Genomic DNA, 17334 nt, shown 5'->3' with positions numbered 1-17334 from the left:
CAATGTCAAACTTTTCCAGCATAGTAACCCCTTCTGGATTCCCAAACACGTAAACTTGGGTTCCCAACATGGGTACTGTAGTCCACGTTTCCCGGTTAACGGAAACGTGAAGAATTATTTGCAAAACTAGGGAAGGAAGCCAAGAAAAGAAAAACGAGGCGGGCAGGGCCCGACAACGCTGCCTGCGGAACACCCCGCCCGGAGCAGCTGGGAAGCGGGAAGGTCACCACTGCCTACGCGCGCTCCGCCTAATGGGAGCTTCCCCAGCCCAGCGTAGCCCGCCTGCCTCGGGGCGCCTGCGCGCCGCGGCGATTCGGCGCAGTGGAAGTGGCGAGGGAGGGCGACGCACCTGCGCGAAGGCAGCAGCGGCGGCAGCGGCGGGAGAACCGAGTCCAGTGCGATTGCGCGAAGGCCAGGACTGTGGGGGGGGGGGGGGCCCGCGGAGGCGTGCGCTGTGCGCCTGCGCGGAGGGCTGCGTGGCGCGGTGGCGGGGAAGGGCGGTGTGCAGTGAGTGGCGCTGCGGGTGGGGCCGTCGGCGGCGCTGGTGAGCTTTGCGGAGTTGGGCGGTGCCGAGGAGGAGGAGGTGGCGGCTGGGTCTGACGCGGCCCGGTTCGTGGGGGCCCCACTTGTTTATTTATTTATTTATTTATCGTGTGTGCCTCCGAGTGTACGCGCGCTCCACTACTTAGTGGGGAGGGGGTGGGGGGAGGGCCCGGGGGAAAAGGGGGAGTTGGAACCGGGGTCGAAACGCCGCGTGACTTGTAGGTGAGGGAGCGCCGAGCCGTCGCCGCAGCCTCCGCCGCCGTGAAGCCCTTGTTCCCGCTGCCGGGAAGGAGCGTCTGGTGCCGACAAGATGGCGGACGGGGAGCTGAACGTGGACAGTCTCATCACCCGACTGCTGGAGGGTAAGTGCGGGGTCGGTCCGGCCGCGGGGAGGGGGCGCCCCCTTCAGCCCTCATTCCCCCTCCGCCGCCGAAACCCGAGGGGACCCCCGTTCCCGCCCCGCGGCGGCCGCGGAGGAGGGGGCGAAGGGGTTCCTTAGCGGGGGGGAAGCGGCCTCCGGGAACCCGGTCGGTGGGAGGCAAGGCGAGAGGGGCCGTCCCCGCGGGCATCCCGGCTGGGCCGCGCGGGCAGCGGCCCCACGGACCTTCGGGGACCGTCACGGCGTCGCGCCGGCCGGGGTGTGCGAGGAGCCTAAGGGTGCTGGGTGACCCTTCCAAGGAGGGTGCGAGGATGCGAGCTTCTGTGCATTGTATGTCCGTGGAACGTGTATTTCTTCTCTTCTCTTTGTGCATTGCCCTTGGCTGCCTCCGATTCTTGTTCCAGGAGTGAATTTTATAAAAACCTTCTCGTTGAGACAGTTGTTGGATCTCTTCTGCATTTTTACGTGATGCTATGGGACGAACTCTATTTAAGGAGAGGTTAACATTAGCAGGAGTTGAGAACCTCCTATTTATTATTTGACGTGAAAAAAAAAAGTAAAATAAGTCTGATCGAGCTGAAGATGCACTCAAGAAAGAAGAAATATGTAGACTCGTTTGCTGACGGGATTAGCTTTCGGGATTGAGAATTTAACAGGTTTGAGCAGGATTTAATTTCTGCACAAACTTAGAAAAGATCTATTGTGAAGCCTCGGTTGTGTTTAAAAGGCATTTACAAGTCTTTGCGGCTTTTGAAGTTTCCGGGTTCTTCTGTTTTTATTGAACAGTTTTATGCTGAGGTGGGGGATTGAGGGAAAGAGAAGAGAGGCCAGGATAATATTCAGAGTTAATCGTAGTCTTCTGCCGGTGAATCCCTTTACCCTAAAATTTGCGTCACCATTAATTGCTTTGTGAGTGTGTAGAAAAGAAAATAGACCTTTAAGAAAATTTAGTCTTCTCTGTTGGAAACGTCGGAGTGCAAATGCACTAATTTATTATTTGCTTTCAGATTACCTGAAGGTAACTTCACAACAGTGAAGCGCAGTATATATTTATATTTGGAAAATCATCAAAGAAGATTATATTTTGGGGGGCGGAGGGGGCGGGCTAGTTCCTTTTTTCAGTCGATGTATTCATATCTCATTTCTGTGTGTGCCCATTGTGTAACACACTAGTTTATTTGCTCCAGATGTGAAAGCCTTCCAGCAGGCTTAAGACTATAAGAAGCAAAGTTTTACCAGGAACTCTTACTTACCTTTTCCTTTACTATCAAGTTATTCCTGGGAGGCCCCCTGGTGCCTGTAGTCAGTGTTCACTGCTTAAGACTTGGTGGACTTTAACAGATGTGAACATCTTGCAGGGTCTATGAGATCTTTACTTTGAAAAAAAATGTATCTTGTAATTGTGCATTGTTCCAAGAGGGAAATAAAGCTACTTAAAAATTTTAAAGCCTCGTTAACTTTTGGGGGAAGTCGAGACTTGGTTTGTAAATTTAAGTATTTTAAAAACCTGATGTTTGTATCTCAGCTTCTTCCCTATTTTTAATACACTTACATATTTGTATGCTTTATAGGCATAAAACTGATTTATGTGTTTTTAAATGTTTGATCTTGAACCTTTTAAGTCAGATGCACTTTTTTTTTAATGATACTGTAAACTTTATTAGTGGCTTGTTAAGTTTATTGGAAGGAAGATATGGAGGGAAAAAGATAGGCTGAGTGATTTCAGTAGTTTTGTGAAATCAAATCAAATGTTTGGTTCTGTCTTTGGATGATGTTTCTCCCCCTAACCCCCTGCCCCTTTTTTTGGTTAGAAATCTAGTCTAGACATTTTCCCCTTTTAAATTAGCAAACATTTATTGACTGGCTAGTCACGGGGAATCCAAAGAGAAAACACAAGAAGCTCCCCAGTCTAAAGTGATTTCTGGGCTTTTCCAACCTCCTCTCGGTTCATATATTGAACATACTCCCATCAGTAGTTTCATTACTTGCTTCTTAATCCCAGGAAGTATATTTAGTTTGACAGTGCCTCCTTGGAATTCTTAAATTCTTCAGGCTCCTCCTTTTCTTTTCCCCTTCCAAAACCTAGACCTATTCAAGACATCCAGAACGGACTTGGATTTTCTAAAAAGTAATTATTCAAATAAAAAATTTTTTGTCTGCCTTGGTTTTCAGTGATTTTATTTGCTCATTAAATTTAACTCAGATTCAAATGGTGGTATTTTGTAAAGCTGCCTAGCACAAGAGCTACAATTAGTGTTTTGGTTTTTTTTGAGTATTAAATGAACATATAAATTAAAATTTGATTAGAATGTCTCCACATTAGGGGAAAGCATCAGCAGGACTCCATCTCATTCTAAAATGTTGATTGTAATTCCAAAACGTGCTCTTGATTTTATTCTTTTTATTATATCAAATTGCCAATCAGCTGTAACACTTTTAGTAACTACATTTTATGAGTTGCTTTGTGTTTTTTCTTTTTTTGAATGGGCATATGATTGATAATATTTTCAAAGTGCCTTTAGAACATTTAAAAATTTTTGTTATTTAGTGCAAAACACTATTAATTTACTGTGTGAGTAGTGCATATTTCACTAGTATATTGGGTTAAGTTTTACTTGGAACTAAAAGCCAAAGATGCCTGCCACGCAATCCCCTGTAGTGACCCTGTTACCACATTCTTGTGGCTTATAGTAGTGCTCTTGACTGATTGTTTAAATTAAATCTGGTTCCTTTGGGTGTCCTGGAAAACTCAATGAAAGCTTTTTACTTTGATCATTAGTTCCAAAAAGAGTTAGGGTGGCAGTGGGAGTATAGCATAATCACTTTGCAAACTTTATTCAGATTATAAATGTTGCGTTTATTTTGGGAGGAGGTGAAATGGAATGAGTAGATTGGTGTGTTTGGGAAGAGGGTAGGATGAGAAACTGCTTCCCACTAGCTCTGTTCCCAACCAAACTTGATCCAGGTGTTTAAAAACTGGGCTGTACCAGTTGATAATTAACACATGCCTATTACACGTATCATATATTTTATTATGTATATGATATGTGTATATATACTGTGTGTGTATATATATCTGAATTTGTGGAACTTCTGTGATCATTTCCTTTCTTGTGGATCAGGTACTCTAAAAATTCAGTTAGGCAGAGACTAAGCAAATAGGAAGCTTTCTTATATGTCTTTTTGAAGGTTAAAAAAAGGAACAGATTTGAAAAATGAAATAAATTAATACAACCACAATAAAGCTCTCTTTTTTTAAATAAACATTTTATTGAGATATAATTCATATCTTGTGTAATTCACCTATTTGAAGTGTATAATTCAATGGTTTTTAGTATAGTCACAGTTGTGCAGCCATAACCACAATCAATTTTAGAACATTTTCACCACCACCACCCTCAAACACAGCCCTGTTGCCATTAGCCAACACTCCTTTTTTCCTTTCAACCCTCTCCCAGCACTAGGCAACCACTGTACTTTGTGTCTCTATGGATTTTGCTTGTTCTGTACATTTCATATAAACGAAAACATGTAATATGTGGTCTCTTGTGATTGGCTTCTTTTGATGTTTTAAAAATTCATCCATATTTTTCATGTCTCAGTGTTTCATTCCTTTTGTGGATGAGTGATATTCCACTGTATGACTATGCCACATTTTATTAATTCATCACTTAGTAGATATTGGAGTTGTTTACCCTTTTCGACTACTGTGAATAATACCATTGTAAACATTCTTGTACGAGTTTTTGTGTGGCACTTCTCTTGGGTATACACCTAGGAATGGAATTGTTGGGTCATAGAGTAAGTCTATATTTTACCTTTTGAGGACCTGCCAGACTGTTTAAAGCCCTTTTTCCCCCCAATTTAAATTGTTTAATTATGACCCAGAAGTCTAAAGTTTAGGCGGCTTGAAGGAAGTCCTAGTCTAGGTCTTCCTGGCATCCTCAGCTTCCACAGGGAACATGTTGTATATAGATCCCAGGGCTAGGTCTGTTAGAAAAGAACAGGTTGGGGAGTAGGGAAGATCATCTGAGGGATACTTTCTTTCTTCTCTTGCTTCCTCCTGGATGAGAAGCTAGGGGATATGTAAAGGTGGTACATTTTTTTAACAGATTCAGAAATCAGGTTTGTTTTCCTGTTAATTTTTTACAGTAAGTGAAAGGAAAGTTTGAAGTAGTCCAGAAGTGTTTTTGTTCTGTTATTTGAATGCAGAGCTAGAGCTTTTCTGGTAAATATTTAAATCCAATTAGAATTCATTGGGATTTAGAAATCTGTTTACATCTGAATCTAGAGACAAGATTATATATTAAGATTTAGGATTAATGGGGAAGATAGCAAATTGTATCTAGTTGGCTTTTCCCCCCTCTATTATTTTCCATGTTTACTGTTTAACAGTGTTCATTCCAAGGGCATGTGTTCTCAACTCTAACAGAGGTAAAATAATATTGGTATATAAGAATGTCCAGATATCTAGAAATAATAACTGAAATCATTAAGTATTTCTGAAACAAAGGTTATCCTGGAAGACTTGGGATATAGGGATGCAGAGAGGAGAAATGGTCTGTAAATGCAGTAGGTTTAGCAGTGGTGTGGTGGTAGATGATGATAATTCCCAGTTGAATCTTCTAGAACTTAATTTGGAGTGGATACAAATTTATACCCTCACACAGCAGTTACTGTTCTTCTAGCAGCTGTAAGTAGCCATTTCAAGGTTTATTTTTCCTGGAAAAATAGAGGATCCGTGAATATAGGGAGGAGGAAGTGATCAGGGTCACATCTCTTTTCTTGTACAACCTCATCCTTTCCCCAGGATTGAATTGGATTACCTTTGAAGTCTTGGTTATTAGTAGATGGAATGCACTTCTTTTTTTTTTTTACACCACATTCTTTGAAATACACCATACAACAGGGACTTTCCATCTGTTAGATAAAATTGAAGATGTTTTAGTGGAAATAGTCTTTATTCTTCAATTAGAGGTAGAAGACTAAAAATGCAGGAACTCATTCTGAAGGTAAGCAAGAATAAATAACCAGTAGCCAGTCTTTTCCTAGTGATGGAGGAATTCTGTCCCTGGTGTAGGTGGGTACTTGTAATGCAGTAGAAAAAGTAGCAAAAGGACAGTGGCAGTTGTCCTTTATTCTGCCTCCACTCTTCACATGTGTAGCAGAGTGATTTATGAGGGTATATGTATCTTTCCTGAAAATCCCTGGCCTCAAGGCTCTTTCTGCCTTCCCAAATTTACCTGCGTCTGTGCAAGAACAAGTAAGAGGTCTTTATGTAATAGTGGGAACATTGCCTTTGGATCCTGATATGTGCCGACACTGTGTAATTTGGAGGTTTTGACACAGTTGATTTCACTGTAAAGGAATTTCATCCCCAGAATGTTCATCAGAATATCCCTAAACTCCTATCTAGTAGTCAGAGGTTGACCAGAGCATTTTCTTGCTTTGAGTATTTGTCTAATACCACTTCAACTTTTCCCCTAGTTTTACCTCCTATTTTCAAGATTGAGAGAAATAAAAGTTAATTTTCATAATAAAAGAAGTTTAAGGACATCTATTACATAGCTTTCTTTAATGTTATATTTCACAGTTTTAATGACTTTTTATTTCACTTAGTAAATTGAGAAAGAAACTTCATTGGTATTTGTAGGTTTTATCTGTGTTATTTGAATATTTATCAAATAATTGAGCCAAAGTAATCAGAGAAAATGACCAGGCTTCTGAGTGAGAGAAAGATCTAAATTGACAGTAAGGAATGTATTTTATGAATATTAGACCTTAACTGCAGTATCTAATCCTGAATGATAATCACATGTTTACTCAGTTATGTATTTGCTCAAGTTATGTATTGATACAGGGGGAGGCCATATTTATACTGGTTTAGGGTACAGGTTCTGCATGTATTTTAATATCAGCCCTGGCCTAGTTTCTTCTTCATATTGGGGATGATACTAAGTACCTACTTCATAATGTATCTGTAGAGATTAAACAGATAAAACACTTTGAACAATTCTGATACATAATAAAAGCTCAGAAAATGTTAGCTGTTGTTACTGTTTAGTATAAACCTGAACCGAGAAATAGGTCATAGAGGACTTTTTATGCTGCTGAGCCCTGAACACTCCCCATAGTAATTTTCGAGAAGGCCGTCTAATATATTGTGTCCTCTGCATACAACCACTTTTCTCATATATGTATATGTATGTGTAAAACATTTTCCTATTTCCATCTTCCAGAGTTTGTAATCTGGTTCGGCATACTAGTGTTGGTGTTGAGGGACAGATACATTTCTAGGCAGAACATGGTGCAAGGTAATTTAAAGAGATTTGTTGTATGCCTTCTTTTGGCTAGGGACTAGAGCAGTGGGTTTCAAACTTTTTTAGTCCTGGTATCACTTTATACTACTAAAAAGAATGGAGGACAAGAGCTTTTATTTATGTTATTAGTACTGTGTTAGAAATAAAACAATTTTAGGGGCGCCTGGGTGGCACAGCGGTTAAGCGTCTGCCTTTGGCTCAGGGCGTGATCCCTGCGTTATGGGATCGAGCCCCACATCAGGCTCCTCCGCTATGAGCCTGCTTCTTCCTCTCCCACTCCCCCTGCTTGTGTTCCCTCTCTCGCTGGCTGTCTCTATCTCTGTCGAATAAATAAATAAAATCTTTAAAAAAAAAAAAAAGAAAGAAAACAATTTTAAAATATTTTTAGTTCATTTAAAAATAATAACCCATTACATGTTAGCATAAATAATGCTTTCTAAACAACAAAAATAGTGATAAGTAAATCTCTCTGATATCTGATTTTATAGAAGTTAATCGTACAGATATGTAGTTGGAAAATGAAGTAGTATTTTAATAGTTTTTTTGGTAATTCTGGATATTTTTTAATGTTATACCAAGAATCAACAAGTGGTAATTTCTTAAAGCTTAGTTGTAATGTGGAATCTGAAATATCAATGAGGTTTTTTTGTTCCTTTATATGAAAATCCATTGATCTTGCACTTTATATGTATCTTACACATTCTTTGTAACATGCATTGATCATTTGGAAGATATCAGCTAAACCGAGTTATGCAGGTGTTCAAATGTTGACACATCTTACACAATATTAAAAAATCATATTTGTTAATACTACAAGATATCCGAAGAGTCTTTAAGTATGGAGAAGCTGTCAAATTCATGATGTTAGAAACAAGGTTTCCAAAACTTTTTCACTTAAAAGCTTGGGTTTTATCATTAGCACAAATGCTGTCACTTGTTTTCCTTGAAATGACAGACTCGCTTAGTTCATTTTTAAGAGTATCTATTAAATACCTAAATGTAGATAACTATAGTTCGTCAGTTGTGCTTTACAGTAAAAAAGATGTTCTATGAAAAATGTGGCTAGATCGTCTTGGAGCTAAAACAGTCACACGAGTGCTTTGCTTGAAGACAGGCGTTGCGCTTTGGTATGCAGCAAAAGTGCTTCATGGATACTTTCCGTTTCGTTATACAGAATATTAAAAAGACATATACTCAGCTGTGGAGACTTAATAAAATTGATAATTTTTACTACTCGACATTCTTAAGTGAAACTGGACTTTTTTGTGTTTCACTGTAAGTGCATGGCAGTGAACGCCATCAGTGACTGCCAGTACAGTTTGGCGCCTTTGCTTTGGTTTGTGCTAAACTGCTGGTGGTTTTGCCCACCATTGCTTTTGTATCAGGCAGATGTCAACATAGTGGAAAAGGGGGATCACACTTTGATGCCATAGAGCTAGAGCACTCTTCCTCTGTTCCTGAAACATCTGGCTCTCACCTATATCTGTTACTTTTCTTCTTCACTCTTTTTTCATTATTTGTTACCAGTGTATCTGGAATCACTTTTTAACTTATGATTATTCACAGGCCCCATTGAGAATTCATGAAAGCCATAGGCCTTCTCAGAAAAATATGTTCATGTATATACACGATATTACAGTTTGAGGTATCACACAGAGCTCCTGAAGGCCACATTAATTATTCCTATCCGCAGACTTAAGATAAATTGAAATTATGACAGCCGCCTAATTCGTTCACTTAAAACCAAATTTCCATGTTTTAGCCACTTGTAAAAATTTTACTTTTTTTTTTTTTTTTTTTTTTTACTTTTTTGTGGCTTAAAGGGAGACTTACGCGCTAAATATGGAGAAATTGCCATTTCATCCTACAGAAAAAAATTAGGGAATTTAGGAAGCCTAGGTTTAAGTTAACTTTGCTATTGATTTATATATAACCTTGAATGAATTTTCTGGGGGGGGTGGAGGATGGAATAGAGTAAGTGTGAATTAAAATATTAAAGGTTAATGAGGATTACTAAGATATCATGGGGCAAACATGATAGATAGTGGGGTTTCTTCTTTTTTCTTGGCGTCCTTTCTATTTTCTATTACTCTATTAGTAAGAACTTGCTGGAGAAAATAGCAGATGGTTATTGAAACATAGAATTTAGTATACACACAATACACATAACACCTATATTTCGCATACCGTTCGTAACTTAAAAGACGAAACTGCATTGAAAAAGTTTTTACGTGAATATGAAATTCAAAATATAGCAAGTGAGTACAATTTGTGTAATCAGGAGAAGAGGGGATTTCTTTTGGGAGAAGATAACACTTTGTTCGGGGATTCCAAGTGTTCATCTGTTAACGATGATCTGTAATGAGATCTTCTGTATTTCATTGTATATCTTGGAAGATATCTTTTATCACAGATAGGTACTGCCAGATACTGATATCAATCCACAGGCGTATGATTTTAGTTAATGATTTTAGTCATCATTTGGAAAGCGTTTATAGAATTCTATTACTCCTCTCCTGATATTTGCTTTTTAACATGTCATCACATGGTACACTAATCAATTCCAGTAGAGGGCTAAGTGGAAGCTCCTCAACTGCACAGTTAAATAGATTTTGATATATTTTTCACTAGCATTGAGATCTAAAGAATGTGTTGGAACTGTGGTTTGAGCTTAGAAAATATATCCAGTGCAAATCTGTGAGGAAATGAAGATCTTGTTTTAACTTTTGACAGCACTGGGAGTGTAGCAGCTTTGACATTTGCTTGTGATTCAGGCAGCATTAGTTATCAAAATGACTTACCACAGTATACGTTTCGTGTGTAAGTATTTTTTGCCGTACAATTTTAGATTGAACCTTTAGGAAACACTATCAAGTTTGCAGCAAAATCTTAATTTATTGAACTCCCCATAGTAGTAATAGTGATTATTGCCATTCAGAAAAATTTCCGTATTGGCCCTGAGCTCAAAAAAAATCACAATAGACCTCTCATTACTAGGCCATTCATACTGGGTGTGGCAGGGCAATTCAAGATACTCACCTTTTATTTCTGACAAATATTCATGGAACTGACAATGGTTAAGTTCATGAACACTGATGACATTCACTAGTGATACCACTGGTTCAACAATACATGATAGATTAGAATATCTTTCTGTTGGGGTGCTTGGGTGGCTCAGTCAATTAAGTTGATTTCTGCTCAGGTAACGATCTCAGTCAGGGTCATGAGATCTGAGCCCTGCGCTGGGCTAGGAGCCTGCTTAAGATTTTCTCTCCTTTGCTCTCTGCTCCTCCCCCGCTCTAAAAAAAACAAAAAAATAAAAGGCCCTTCTGCTGAGTAATTGCTTCATAGACTATAAACACCTTAAATTTTTATAAACTTTGTACAGTTGTCCAACTAGGTTCTTTTGTGTTCCGTGTGTATTTTTGCCACCATCACTTTTTGTTTTGTTTTCCTCAGTTTCCTGAAAACTTTTTTTGACTTTTTTTTTTTTTTTGAAGACTTTATTTATTTGTCAGAGAGAGAGCAAGAGAGAGCACAAGCAGAGGGGAACAACAGACAGTGGAAGAAACAGGCTCTCCACTGAGCATTGAGCCTGACGAGGGACTCAGTCCCAGGACTCTGGGATCATGACCTGAGCCAAAGGCAGACACTTAACTGACTGAGCCACCCAGGCGTCCCTCTTGAAAATATTTTTGCCTGTAGTTACACACAGACAATTCATAGAGGCTAACTCTTCAGTCACTTAGTTCAGTATTGGCTCCCCAAATAAGCAACAGCTGAGTATCGGTAATATCTGTGAACTCAACAAGCGCCGAGGAAAACCACTCAAAATCATTTGTTTCGGTTTTTTTGACTGATGTTGCTCCCATTGTCCTCAACACTTCAAGAACTGTTTTTACAAAAAGGTTAATAGTCTTAAACAAGTTTATTGTCTCCGCACATATTTCTTTGGCTTTTCTAATCAAACATGATTTCATTAACTCACCATTAGTAAATGACTTTTCTCTCTTGCTAACACATGAGCCAGTTAGAAACTTAACTTTGGCTGCAGTCTCATTTTTATTTTTGTGAAGAAATTCTGCTGTGATGATGTTCCATTTAAAATTTTTTAAATTTTTCTGACTGTTGCTTTCTGGTGAAATGGGAATGTTGTGATGAGTGCTTAGTCTGGTAATGTGAAAAAAATATATATATATATATTTGGCACAGCTGTAATGTTATAAATACAATGCCTAGCCATCTCATTCAATAACAAAATAATCCACACTCCACTGTGCTTTTAGAAGTGCAACGTTTGCATTCTGTTTTTCTGCTTTGACATGATGAGTATGCATCGTAATAAAAGTAAAATGTTGCAGTACAGCTACAGGCATGACACTCAAGATACTGTTGAGTTATAACTGTATCTCTGCAATTTGTAGTACCATAAGCAGTGTGAAGTGAGGGGAGTGCCCCCCGTGTCTCCATTGCAGCTAATATACTCTGCCATCATATTGTGAAAGTGCCCATAGATAATATGTAACAGGGGTGGGAGGAAGAAAAGAAAAATAACAAGAGTAGTTGTGTTCCAGTAAAACACTATGTATGAACACTGAAACGTTACGTAATTTTTATGTGTCCTTTTCCCCCCATTTTTTAAAAAAATAGCAATTCACAGCACCAAGCATTGGGCCGTATTTGATCCTCAGATCTTCATGTTTTCCTCCTTGCCTGATGTAGACATGATTGTACGGAAAGATTACCTATCAGGAGGAGACTTTGATGCTCCCACCAAAATTGTGTGACTGATCAGTCAGGACTGGTAAAATATGGGGTTAGGGCCCATAGTGTCTAGGCCTTTGCAAGGTATTCTTCAGATTTTTTTTTTTAAAGATTTTATTTATTTATTTGACAGAGATAGAGACAGCCAGTGAGAGAGGGAACACAAGGGGGGAGTGGGAGGGGAAGAAGCAGGCTCCCAGCGGAGGAGCCTGATGTGGGACTCGATCCCATAACGCCGGGATCACGCCCTGAGCCGAAGGCAGACGCTTAACCGCTGTGCCACCCAGGCGCCCCTCAGATTTCTTTATATGTAATCATCTGAATCTAATGTGTGGCCAATAATCATATTTTGTGTCCTTTTCTGTATTGAGCAGCCAACACAGGAAATGTTTGAGGGTTTTGATCTTTGAGAAAAGGGAAGCACCAGTAAGCTCACCAGGCACTCTGGCTTTTTTCATGGAGGTATAGGGGAATAGATCCCAAACAAAAAGTGGCAGTTTTTCTGGACTAGAGGAGAGATGGACATCTGAGGCCCTTAAAACGCTTGAAACTTAAATCGAAAAGAAGAGAGAACCACATGGCCTCTAACCCCAAAATCTGTAGTCAGGTCCCCTTAAAGTTGTTGACTAAATTTTAAGGTACATGAGAGAAGATTCTAAGAAACCCAGAAGAAAACAGTAGCTAGAAAGCTAAAATTCCGAGCAGAGATTCCAGCATCACCCTAGTGCCAGAGAGGCAGAAGTTGAAGACTGCCAAGTTACAGGGGCTGTATTACATTCTTGAGTTTTCCGTTGATACCCCATCATAGCCACTCCCTATGATTGAGAGCAAAACTGAAGTAGACCACAGCCCTCAAGAAAATGTAAGTCATTGTCACTCTACCTACTACTGCTAAAAGGAAGGATGTCATCTAGAACTTACACAATTTTCATTTATAATCCGATATTTAATTCAGGGAAATGCTGCAGGACATGCTAACAGGCTTAACTGACCAAATCAAGAGGAAAAAAGGGGAACAAACCCATAGATAATTCAGATATTAGAATTATCACAAAGAGACTGTAACTGATTAAATATGCTCAAGATAAGAAGTGATGGAAAATTTTATCAGAGACCTGGAAACTTTACTACTAAAAAAATACATTAACTAAAAATGAGAATTTGAGAGTTGGGCTTATTAGCACATTAAAAGAGTAGTAAGCTAGAAAAAAAAAGTTGTGTAGAAATAATGCAGTGCTAAGAAAAAATGGAGGGGGAATAAGCAGGAGACAGTCGAAAAGTTTAACATGCATAATGAGAGTCTCAGAAGGAAAGGAGATACAGGTTAGAGGAAATATTGACCAAAGATTTTCCAAAACTTCTGAGAAGGATACGAAAACATAGATTAAAGAAGCTAAGTGGATTCCAGGCAGTAAAAATACAAATACAACCATATTGAGACCCATCGTATACTTAACCGCTAAAAATTTAAAAAAAAAGAAAATCTTAAAAGCTACCAGAGGAAATAAGTCATTACCTGTGGGAGAACAGTGATGGTTGATAAAACACCTGGAACTATAGACACCAGAAAACAATAGAAAAGCCTCTTAATCTGTTGAAAGAAAAGAAATAATGCTAACCTAGAATTCTAAATCCAGTGAGCATGTCCTTCAAAAGTGAAGGCAAAATAAAGACAGAAAAGCTGAGAAAATTTATTGATTTCAACTGGTACTAGAAAATATTGAAGTTCATGTTGAAAGAAAATGATTCCAGAACAGAACTGCAGAAATAAATGAACAACAATAAGAATAAATATGTGTAAATATAAATTAATACTACTTAAAATAATTATTGCTTGTAGGGTTTCAAATATGTGGAAGCAATATAGGACAACTGTAGAACAGAAGGCTAGAGAGTGATAACTCAGTCAAAAATACATTTGTTATCTCTAGAATAACTGCCAAAAGAAAAAGAACACATAACTAAAAAACTAATAGAGGAAAAAATGGAATAATAAAAGATAATTGATTCTTCCAAAGAAATGCAAGAAAAGAGAAATAAAATAATGAAGAACATGTGATAACAAAGCAAATGACAGGATGGTAGACCTTAACTTTATCCATGATTATAGTAAATAAGAAAGAAGTAAATAGTCAAGACAAAGCTCAGAAGACCTAACTATACTGTTTACAAGGGACATATTTTAAGTTTAAGGGCACAGATGAATAAGTACGAGAATGGGAAAAATACTTCATACACACTTTAACCAAAAGAAACCTGCCTGGCTATATATGTCAGAAATAGTAGGTAAGGCAAGAAGTATTACTAGAGGTAAAGAAGGGTGTTGCATAATGTTAAAAGGATGAATTCAACAGGAAGATAATAACAATCTTAAATTTTTTAGGTATTTAATATTAATAGATCTAAAACACAAAAAAGGAAAAGTTGATAGAACCAAAAGGTTAAAATAGACAAAACCACAACCATGTAGATTAATAAATGCACCTTTCTTAGTAACGAATAGAACAAAGAAAAAAATCAGCAAGGGTCTAGAAGATTTAAACAACACAGTAAACTTGATCTAATTGACACACACAGAACACTTTACCCAACAACTACAGGATGTACACGCTTTTCAAATATGTATGGAACATTTACTAAAATATGCCATATAATGTACCATAAAGCAAATCTCAATAAATTTGAAAAATACGAGGTCTCAGATTCTCTGATTTCAGTAAATATAAACTAGAAACCAGTAGCAGGTAACTGGGAAATTCTCAAGTTTAAAAATAAGCTGTGTATTTTTACATATCTTATTGGCTAATGAAGAAATAGCAGTAAAAATCATAAAGTATGTTGACCTGAATAATAATGAAAGTATGTGTCAAATTTGTGCAATTGCAGCAAAAAGCAATGCTGAAGAGGAATAGGTATAGCTTTCAATACATATAGTGGGCAGTCTGTACATTAAACTTCTATTTCAGGACAATAGAAAAATAAATTATAACCCCCAAAAAAGTAGAAGGAAAGATATAAGATATAATAAAGATAAGAGCAGAAATCAAATAAAAAACAAATGTATAATTTTTGAAAAGATTAATAAAATGAAAAGCCCCCTAGAAATACTAATAATGGGGGCGCCTGGGTGGCTCAGCCATTAAGTGTCTGCCTTCGGCTCAGGTCATGATCCCAGGGTCCTGAGATTGAGCCCTGCACTGGGCTCCCTGCTCGGCAGGAAGCCTGCTTCTCCCTCTCCCACTCCCCTTGCTTGTGTTCCCTCTCTTGCTGTCTCTGTCAAGTAAATAAATAAAATCTTAAAAAATAATACTAATAACGTACAAAATAGAAAACGGATTACCAATATCAAAAAAGATACAGGAGACATGACTAGTATTGGAGACTAAAGAGATGGAACAGATAAAAGCAATAATGTAATCCTGGCTTGAATTCTGTACGAGAGTGGAAGAAAATTCTATAAAGGATGTGATTAAGACAATTACTAAAATTGTAGTATATTCTTCACATTAAAGATTTATATCAGTGTTAAATTCCCTGAATCTGAGAACTTATACTGTGCAATATATAAGAGAATATTCTTAGGAAATAATATACTGGTAAAGGAGCATGATGTATATAATCTATTTCCAAGTAGTTCAGAGAAAAGCTATACATACGTATTTTAAGGAACAATAAGATTTTGTAAATAATAATAAATTTTATAGTTTAGATGAACACCTCATTTTGGCAAAACTGACAAAGGAATAGAAAATCTGAATTGTCTTATATATGTTAAAATTAATTCATACTTGAAATACTTCTCAAAAAGAAAATTTCACGCCTTTGGTTTCACTGCTGACCTAACCATTTAAAGAAGAAATTAGGCCAATTTTATACAGTCTCTCACAGAAAACAGAAAAAGAGAGAACACTTCCCAACTTGTTTTTTTGAAGCCAGCGCAACCCTAATACCCAAATCTGACAGATATCAAGGAAAGGAAATTACCAGCCAATGTCTCTCATAAATATAGCCGCAGCAAATTATTAGCAAATTGAATCTTACAATAAGAAAGATAATGTCATAATTTGGTGGGTTTTATTCTTGGAATCCAAGGGAAGCTGAATACTCAATCAATATAAATCATATTAACAGAATAAGGTGGGGGATTATATGATTATCTCAATAGATGAGATATATAGTGTTTGATAAATTTTAGTACCCTTCATGATAAAAATTCTTAGCAAACTAGGTGAGTATGTACAACACTATAGCTGTTGTAATGGTGAAATATTTTTTATTGAATACTTTTTCCTCTAAGTTCAGGAACAAGACAAGACCATTAGCACAGTTTTTTCAACTTTGTCATGGAGGTCCTAGCCAATTCAGTGAAGAAGAAAAATAAAAGATACAAAAATTGGAAAAGAAGTAAAATTGTCTTCACAGATGATATGACTGTATACTTGGAAAATCCAAAGGGATCTTCAAACTGTTAGAATAGGAAACAAAGTCAGTATTCAATAATCAATGATGTTTTTTTATACTAAAATCAAATAATAGGAAAATTAAATAAAACACGTTTACAGAGCAGTGCCCCTCAACTCAATTTAATGAAAATGTGCAAGACTGCCACATAAACACTACAAAGCATTGGTGAGAGAAACAAATGACAACCTAAATAAAAGGAGAGATACCATGTTTACGGACTGGAAATCTCAAAATTGTTAAGGTAATTCTCCCTGGATTATACCCATTCCCAATTAAAAATCCCACAAGTTGGGGTGTAGGGAAATAGAAAAGCCAATTTTAAAATATTTGAAAATGCAAAAGGACCTAGATTAGCAAAGGCAATCTTAACAAAGTTGGGATGCTTGTATTACCAGATACCAAGACTTTATAAAAGCCTACAGTAATTAAGAGAGTGTAGTACTGATGTAAAAATAAACAGGTTAATGGGACTATATGGAATTTCCAGAAATAGACCCATTCGTTTATGGTCACCTGATTTTTCTACAACACTACCTCTGCAGTTCTGTGAAGAAAAGGTGGTCTTAACAATAAAAGGTGCTAAATCAGTTGGATATCTGTGTGGATAAAAATGAAACTTGGCCTTTACCTCAAACCAGATACAAAATTAAGATGGATTATCAAATTAGGTGAAAACTGTAAAGAATCTAGAAGGAAACATAAGGAAATATCTTTAGAGGAGGCAAAAATTTGTTGAACAAGATGTAAAACACAGTGACCAAAAAAGATTGATTAAAATTATTTAAGCTGGATTTAAATGCATTAAAATAAGGAACTTCTTAGGGTTCCTGGGTGGCTCAGTCTGTTAAGCGGGACTCTTGATTT

The 17334-nt window shown here is 37.7% G+C and overlaps 1 protein-coding gene across 2 annotated transcripts in view; it reads left to right on the top strand.

Moving 5' to 3' along the window:
- The first annotated feature begins 427 nt into the window (after positions 1–427).
- The window catches only part of PPP1CB (protein phosphatase 1 catalytic subunit beta), a 40712-nt gene continuing 23805 nt past the window's right edge, over positions 428–17334 (top strand). The window contains exons 1-2 of one of the 2 annotated variants that reach the window (XM_045809156.2): positions 428–544; positions 766–905. In XM_045809156.2, coding sequence (XP_045665112.1) covers positions 854–905 — 52 coding nt within the window. In that variant the 5' untranslated portion in view covers positions 428–544; positions 766–853. Of the gene's footprint in view, positions 610–765; positions 906–17334 lie in introns of both variants that reach the window. The other variant, XM_045809158.2, reaches the window with a different exon arrangement.

Source organism: Ursus americanus, chromosome 7 (genome assembly GCF_024610735.1).
Source record: "Ursus americanus isolate L20-20 chromosome 7, mUrsAme1.1.p, whole genome shotgun sequence".
Lineage (NCBI taxonomy): Eukaryota > Metazoa > Chordata > Mammalia > Carnivora > Ursidae > Ursus > Ursus americanus.
Note: the sequence above shows the minus strand (reverse complement) of the source record. Positions and strands in the feature narration are given on the sequence as shown.